Source organism: Alligator sinensis, unplaced genomic scaffold (assembly GCF_000455745.1).
Source record: "Alligator sinensis unplaced genomic scaffold, ASM45574v1 scaffold628_2, whole genome shotgun sequence".
In the NCBI taxonomy this organism is placed as follows: domain Eukaryota; kingdom Metazoa; phylum Chordata; order Crocodylia; family Alligatoridae; genus Alligator; species Alligator sinensis.
Genome location: NW_005841833.1, coordinates 7263239 through 7272014, shown reverse-complemented (window position 1 = coordinate 7272014; position 8776 = coordinate 7263239). Strand labels below are relative to the sequence as shown.

The 8776-nt window shown below is 48.1% G+C and overlaps 1 protein-coding gene across 2 annotated transcripts in view; it reads right to left on the bottom strand.

Annotated features, from left to right (window-relative positions):
• ZNRF3 (zinc and ring finger 3) overlaps nucleotides 1-8776 on the bottom strand; it is a 68919-nt gene that overhangs the window by 35258 nt on the left and 24885 nt on the right. For both annotated transcript variants that reach the window (XM_006015230.3, XM_025199778.1), the window contains exon 2: nucleotides 4895-5020. In XM_006015230.3, coding sequence (XP_006015292.1) covers nucleotides 4895-5020 — 126 coding nt within the window. The remainder of the gene's footprint in view (nucleotides 1-4894; nucleotides 5021-8776) is intronic.

The following is an 8776-nucleotide window of genomic DNA, read 5'->3' as shown; positions in this document are numbered from 1 at the left end:
GGGGGGCGCGCAATATATTTCAAATAAAAGGTATTGCCCAAAAACCCCTTGCCTCTTATGCAGATCTTCTCTTTCATAGTTTGTTGAACTGCCAAAAACATTCACATGACTTCATTACTCAAACTATTTCAATTACCATCTTTTCTTACATACAACACACTCCAGAATATAAATCCACACCTTACTTATGAAAGGCAAACGTTTTCTGGAGCTATGGCTGCGTAGATAGGGACAGAGTCTAATTTTCAGCTGACTCACCTTCCCTCTCCTCCTAAATTAAAGATGAAATCCTACCTGATGCTACAGACTGGTCTCCATAGATGGAACTTGAAAAGAGCTAAGGAGTTTCCAGTGCTGGAAAATAGAAGGAGAGAGACAAGGAACAGCCAGCAGACACTGGAGCAAAGAACAATGAGCCATTAAATTAACTGACTCCCTTAGTTGCCTGAATAGTAATACTACAGCTGCTGCACTATGGATCAGGATCAAAGCAGGGTGCTTCTGCAGAAAATCAGCTTCCCCACTTGATACATGCACCCCAATTTTGGGGGGCAGGTCTCTGTTGCATGAAAGAAAACATGGCATATCTGGGTTTGAGAATTAAGTTTGTGATACTCTTCCATTCTATGGAAACATGACCCAGATAAGGAAAAAAATCCCAAAAAGGACATGTGTACTCTCACCCATAAAAGCAAAACTAGTTGAGATTTTCATAAATTATGCATGGTTTTTTCCCCAGATTGAGACGAATACAATGACAGCATTGCCCTGTTAAGTTCTGTATGGCAGTCCGTCTGAAGGCAAAGACTTAAATCCAAAGAGGCTGCAAAAGGTCTAAAACCCAAGCAAAGGAGATAGAACTAGATCACAGATAAGACAGCCTCAGGCAGACAGCTTCCAGGGAGTTAAGCTAGCAGAGGAAGGGCCATCCATTGGTAGAGAAAGCAGTCTAGCTAGCTCCATCCCGGTTAGGACAGGGTACTCTTCCTGGAACTAAAAGGAGAAGTAAAACCTCAAAGAGCCTAAAAAAAGCAGAGGGGGCTGGAGGAGCCAGGAGAGGCGACCAAGTGCATGCAAGTGCCAAGCAATCAGCTGCCAGCCCCACAGAAAGCAAGGACAGCCACAGCACACGCCAGGTCAGGGCCAGACATTCCCTTCTCCTCCAAAAGGTCAATCCATCTTCCAGGCTCCATCTACGTTGGAAATGTTCTTATGGGACACGGAAGAGGTTCTACCAGCTGCATCTGGTTTGCGGGCAGCACTGATTGCCCATCTGCACCATGCCCATTCTCTTTCACCCTCATCACCAGGGAAGCCTGTCCCTAATTTTCTAGAAAGGCTTCTAACAGCAGCATCTGGAAGCCAAATTCCTTCCATTCTCTCCCATTATGTCACATTCATTTCCTTCAACCCTGACCTACTAGTTTCTACAGTTAAGATGATTATTTCATAGCTTTTAAAGAAGCCAAGGTCTGCTGTATTGTCTAGCCAGACCCTCTGCATATTAAACATCAATGTCCTCAGATACCGCTCCTTCAGGTCCAAAAAAAATTGGACTATAGCATTAGGTCTTGAGGAGACGAAACCGTGTGCTGGCAGGGAATGGAAGAGGCCGAGGCACCCGCTGACGGCACGCCTGCTGCAGGTCACAGTCCCTGTCCCATCACCGGCTGTCAGTAACAGGCAGGCAGAGGTGCACTTGGAGCCCCTTTTGCTCCTTTGGAAACTTCTGTATTGGACTCGTTCAGTGCCCAACACCTCATCAAGCCTTATGCTTCTATCCTGGACCTTCCTGCTTACTCTGCCTCCTCAGTGAAGAGAAGCATCTGGCCAGGAGGTAAGACTCCCAAGGGAAGACAAGGTCATACAGTCACAAATTGCTGGAAGACCGTTTTAGATTGAACATAAGGAAAAAACTTCTTTACTCTCCAAGTCTCCAAAGTCTCGAATAGACTCCCCCCAGTAGTGGTACAAGCATCTACTCTGGATACCTTTACGACATGCCTGGATGCTCACCTTGCTGGTGTGATCTGACCCCCGCTGACTTCCTGCCCCTGGGGCAAGGGCCAGACCCAATGATCTTGCCAGGTCCCTTCCAGCCCTAATGTCTATGAAATCCATGAAAACTTCAAACACCCAGACTTGGAGTTCAGAGTGCCCCTTGTCTGTACAACCCCTAAACACGTTATCTGGGCCTAGTTTTGAAAACATTTAGTTTTCAGCAGATATCCTCCTTTCTTCCAGCTAAACTGCTTCTTTTACATCACTATCCTGCCCTTCTGCCACTTCTACATTGTTACTTGCATAATTATTTCCCATTTTACCATTAGATGCTTAAGATACCTTTCCCCCACAGATCTCTCCCAACTGCATGCCTTCATTAATCCACTTCCATTCCCTTGTGTGCAGAGCTTGTGGAAATTATCGGCGTGAACTCCATAGATGCAATGTTTTTAGGTCTACATTTACATGAAGGTGATATAAGCTTCCTCCACACACAGTGATTTCTTCTTGACAGAGAAATCAGCTGTAAGAGCAGAAAAAAAAATACTTTCTACATCTTCTTCATCTCTCTTTTGAGCTTGCCAACAAGAGGGGCCAATTAATGGCAATTATGGTGGTGCATTTGTGATGGCAGCATTATTCAGCTAGAAACTGGACCGAGTCCAACACCATGCCACACAGACTAAAGAGCTACCAGGTGATAAATCATCTGTTACTACCACCCAGCTTAGGAAACACACTGGTTACCTCCAGGGCAAATGCCCTCTCCCAATCTTGGCCACCAGCTGTGTACGAACAGTTTGCCACCTACATTTAACACCGAGTCTAGCACCCGTGCCTCAAGTCCTACAGTTGCTCAGACAGCATTTCTTCATGTAAATTCAGACGGACCGTTTGATCTTGGTGTGGAGTGCTCCATACTCTTCTCTTCTTAAGCTATTGCTTTTTCCCCCATGATGAGTTAACTGTCATGAGTCTGCTTGCAGAGATGGAGAGACAGGTTCTTCCTGGTTTGTCCTCGGGACCCATCTCAATCTCATGCTTTTTGCTGCAGTGCTCTCGAGTCCTTAAAACACAACACAAGTAACAGTAGGAGGTACTTTTCTTTCTCCCCTCCTTGGTAAAGGCCTCCAAGAAGATTTTTTTTTTCTTTTCATTTTGTTCCTATTTGCTCCCAGCCGAGCACTGACAGGGCGCCCAGCAACATCGACCACAGGTGCAGGCACCCTCTGCTTTTTCCTCCCCACTCTAATCCCTGCTCCTCAGCACATTTCCCAGGACACCGAGGGAAGAATCTGTTGAAGCGCAGCAAATGATGTTCAACAAGACTCGGTGCTCATTTCTGCCATTCCCTTTGGCTAACAAGGCTTCTGGGAGGGCCCCAATCTCCCCCCTCCAGCCTCTCTCAGACCTTGTTTCACTAGGATCAAAGGCAAAGCAATCATTATTCCTGGTAGCAGGAGAAGTCAGTGCCCAACTCCAGGTCTCCCATAAAGGAGAAGCTAGTTTGGAGAACTGCCCCTTGCTCATTGGCAGCCAACAGAAAGAGATGTAGTTTCTTTTTAGACAGGAGTTAGCCACCATATGACCCCCACCGAACCTGGAGCAAACATCAGTGAAGTAGAGTGCTTCTCTGCCTGCCCTGAAGATCTACCAGTTTGTCAGTGAGGAAACTCTCTCTGAATCAGGATTCCTCCAAAAAGCCATGCAATTCTCCTAGAAGGCTACTTCCTGACTTGCTAATGGAAACGCATAGGATGGCCCCATCGTGGAAACAGACTCTGAAGAAGAGCAGCTTGCTTTCTCCAGTACACAGCACTGTGCACTAACTTGCTGTGCACAGCTGGAATAGAGGTGCAGGCTAAGCTGGTTTACCAATGTGCCTGCCCAATTCCAGGCTGCTCGATCAGCTTTTCAGCATGAAAACTGAAAAGCAAGTCTGCAAATGCAAGAGGTTTAGAATAAAAAAAAATAACCGACTTGGCCAGCCCCTATCATTCTCCAGGTTAGTTCCATACAATGCAGATGAAAGGCAGTTAAAGGTGCAAACATCAGTATCCAAAAATCAGAAAAAACACCCAACAGAAGGTCTATGATATTTATGAGACTATAGCTCCTCATGTTGATGCCCTGAAACAGACTTCAATCGCATGATTATGCAATACTGTTTCCCTGCCTTGTACAGCACGCAGGATGGATGGTGCCCACCAAATGCATCATTTATTTTCATCGTCACCACTCATTTTGCGGAATGAGGTTCACGCTTCCAACTGCAAAGATTAACAGCAAGAACTACTGCGATATGCTGAGAACTCATCAGCTGGAAAGAACCGAGGTGCTGAGAACCACAGGATGAATACGAGCCACCAATGGCATCGCAAGATGCATCAAGAAGAGGTGTCACAGGCAGAAATAGGATGTATTAATAATACCACTGTACACAAGCATGGGTAAGGCTTCGTCCGAGAATCATGCTGTTCCAGTCACTGATTAACTGGAACGAGATGCAGAGAAGAGTTACTGGGATAACCACCACCTGGACAGTGGTGACCGAGGGTCTGCAGAGAAGGATGAGCTCCATTTTACCCAGTTATTGGCAACACCTCTGGGAGCAAGCATGGGGGGGGAAGGGAGGCCAGGATTAGGTTCACTTCAGCACAGCACACACAGGAGGAACAGCCTCCTTCACCCAAGTTCTCCATGGCTTTCTACAGCTATCCTAGACCCAACGTGTTGTCTCAAACCTGGAGAAAGTGGAATTTCTCACAGGAGGCCTTAGAAAGGGTCTCTGCCCATCTTTTGCTTCTCTCACAAAGGGAAATAATGCTTTTTGGAAGAGCCTGACAAGCTCTGTTTACCAAAACCCGATACGTGGTGTTTATTTTCTTACCTTCCCTAGAACCGTGAGGCAAGGCTTAGGCTCCAACGCCGGCTGTTCCAGCTTCACCACTCCTACCCAGCCATATTCATACAAGTCCTCCTCGTCATTGCTGTTGCACAGTCCCAGCGGGTGCATCTGAAACACAACCAGAAGAGAAAGGAAGAAATTGGTAAAACCTTTGGCAAAGCAGGTGCATGAACAACTGTTAAGTTCTCTTTACTTGTTTGTAAGAAATCAAGCAATATCAAACCCATGTTCCTTGTGAAGGTGTGGTGTGGCACGTTTCACAAAAAAGCACTTGCTCTTTGTGCCAACAATGGCACGTCCGAGTACAAGAGGCGCTGCAGTACATGGATGTCCCGTCCCTCAAGAACATTATACACCCATACAGGGAGCAGGCTCTTCCTTAAAAAAGCACGAGGTAAAGAGACTAAGCAGCTTTAAAGCTATCTTGCGTTAAAGGTCCTGAGCCCAAGAAAGGAGCAGACTCCACAGAAGTGACGGAGATAAGCAGGCACTCCCTCCGAGCGTCACGACGCACCCACGCAACGTCCTCTGTTCAGATGCAGCGCCCCTGCCCGAGAACACCCGGACAGCCTAGCGCATGATCCCGAGACACCACAGGCTGCAGACCTAGACAGTGGGATTTAATCTCCGGTCCCCAGAGACTTGGCCCAGAAGGGGATACCCAAGTGATATGGTGCAAGTGCAAATCTAAGCTCTGGCTTGGTGACCCCAGGCTCTCTGCCTCTGAACGACTGGCAAGTGATCCTACTCCCCCCTAGCCCCTGGCATGGCGCAGCAGTCGGGTAAGGATTCTGTCTGTGAAATGTGGCACTTCCACCTACAAAACAAGTGCTAATCATGGACCAGTCTTCACACTTTTGCCCCCAGCTGTGATTTGCCAAAGCTCAGGTCTGCCAGTAGCTGACAGAGAGAGAGAGAGAGAGAGAGAGAGAGGCAGTGGTACCAAACCCTTAGACCCAGAAGCAGCAAACGCTTCAGGAAGAAGACAGCGTCAGGTAAAGCGACACACTACTTTCATCAGAGACGGTGTTCCAGTTTAGAGCCATCGGCATGCAGGGAGCCACCCAGCCCGGGCTCCTTTCTTCAAGGGAAGTGAGCAGGAACGGGCTGTGATGCAAGCCATTCCCAGAGGGCAGCACAGTGGCCCCATTAGGGGCACTGGCACTGGGTATTCCCAGACGAGACTTAACATGGCAATCGTAGCCAGGCCTCAGGCAGGATCAGAGCCCCTTGTACAAGGGGGTGTGCACAGACAGCTCCCTACGTGTGTAGGGACCAAGTTCCTGGAGACCAGACAAGCCCAGCGCCCGACCTGAGGGAACACCGCAGAACTCTCCTCTCTAAACAAAGCTTTTCACCACGGGAACAAAAGCCCTTCCTCCCACAGTCCTCAATGAACATCCACCCCCTAACGGCCTGCCCCTGCCTCGCACAGCAGTGTGCTCCAGTAGAGAAGCTCTAGACACTACGGAGATGGGCAGCAACGCTAAACCCCAAGATGGGCGACTACCAAGAGTGAAGTAGAAGTCGCTCCACTTTACGATTCAGACAATGCAAGCAATGGACTTCCATCACGTACCAGTATCTCATAGGGTGTTCAGGGCAGATCCAGGAACAGCCGCCAGGTCTCCCACATCCCCATCCCACTCCAGTACCTTACCTCACAGGATCATCACGTGAATACAAGACAGAGAGAGTTGCCCTGTTTTCAACATCATTTCAAAATCCCCTGCTTTGCCAGCTTCTGTCTCCCTCAGAATATTAAGAGATGTCAAATAGGATGCTCAGAGCCTCAATTTGATGTGCCACTGCTCATTATCATCTAGTTACGCCAGTTAGCAAGTTTTCAGTCTACACAGATATGTTCCCAGCCATCTCCAAAGTTGTTGGGTTTTTTCCTCTTTCAAAAAAATGAGTTAATATTTTATCTGTCTTCTGTTTTTCCCTTCCATCTTTATTTAGGTCTCACGGGACAGTTACTGCCAAAACCACTCTAACAATCATTTCTCTACTATTTGAGTACCTTTCCGGACAGATGACTGCAATCATGTTGTACAGTCCATGCTACAGTAAAGCGATGCCCATTACATGGTAGGATTCAAGTCAGACTCGCTGACCTATAAGTGTCTGTATTTTCCAATGGTTTCCTTCTCTACGTTACCAGGAGTCATTTAAAAAGACTTGTACACATGTGCTTGATTGTGCCGATATTTCTGAAATCGGCGTGCGATAGTTCTGCCTCTTTTGTCACACAACCAGATCTTTCACTTGATTACTGAACTTGCTTTTCCTTTAAGTCTTTATTCCTGTCCCCTTCCCCTACGCTCTAATTCAATGTTACTCCCACTTTGGCAACGTTATGTCAGTCTGCTCTGATCTGGCCCCTGCAAGTCTTCCAAGACACAAAGGGGTTAAATAGAGCTCTACGTTTCAAATCCTTTTCTTGTGAAGTAGCAAAATAATACAATACAACCATCCCTCCAGGTCAACACTCAACACATCAAACAGCACAGGCCAAGAGCTCATCCTCAGAGGCCCCCTGCGGAAATGCTGTCTTGATGGTTCCCTGCTTTTGGTTACATTTTGAGAGCTTATCCCAAGTGCTTGCAACGCGTGTTCTTCTGGAACTGCTCGTGGGGTCCAATAAGCCCAGCGCGGACCCACAAGAAGTTCACACGGTAAATCTGCCGGCACAGACGGGATTAAGTGGTGGAGGGGGCAGGGCTTGCTGCAGAGCCAGGTGCACCTGGGCAGGCTCTGCTCAAGTGCCTCTGCCTGGTGATGCTGGAAAGCTCCTTGTGAACAAGACGTGTAAAAGGGGCCCGTGAGACACCAAGGATAGTCCACACCTTCCTAGAGCGCAACTGGACAAGTTAGACCAGTCTGGCAGCCTCTCGTGTCACAGCTTTGAGACCAAAAGGTTGCTCTGAACTGAACATCCCCGTCAAGTTGCTGTGTCCAACCATGAACTGAACTTTGTGGGAGTAGGAAGAATTTTGCTTCTAGAGACTGACACATTCAAGGAGCATCTCTACAATAAGCTAACGTTTGCAAGAGAAGGCAAAGGAAGAGAAGCAAATACATCCCATTTAGGATCCTAAGGATCAGCTAGATTGTTACACCACCATGCACCAATCCTAGACAGCGGGGATGACAGCGTCTCACGCCCAGCACAAACCATAACACCATTGCATGTGTTGGCATTGTGCATTTTTAAGAACACCACCACATTTCATAGATTTCATAGACATTAGGACTGGAAGGGACCTCAGAAGATCATCGAGTCCAGCCCCCTGCCCAAAGGGCAGGAAGTCAGCTGGGGTCATAGGATCCCAGCAAGATGAGCATCCAGTTTCATCTTGAAGGTGTTCAATGAAGGCGCTTGAACCACCTCCGGTGGCAGGCTCTTCCAGACCTTGGGGGCTCGGACAGTGAAGAAATTCTTCCTTATGTCCAGCCTGAAACGGTCTTGAAGTAGTTTGTGACCATTCGACCTCGTCATCCCTTGGGGCGCTCTGGTGAACAAACATTCCCCCAGATGCTGGTGGTCACCCCTGATAAACGTGTAGGTGGCCATCAGATCACCCCTGAGCCTGCGCTTTTTCAGGCTAAAGAGCCCCAGGGCTCTCAGCCGGCCCCCGTAGGGTCTGCTTCCCTGACCTCTGATCATGCGCGTGGCTCTTCTCTGCACTCTCTCAAGCTTCTCCACATCCTTTTTGAATTGTGGAGCCCAAAACTGGACACAGTACTCCAGCTGCGGCCTCACTAGGGCAGAGTACAGGGGGAGAATGACGTCCCGGGATTTGCTTAAGAAGCATCTATGGATGCAAGCCAGCGTTTTGGTCGCTTTACTAGCCGCCGCAT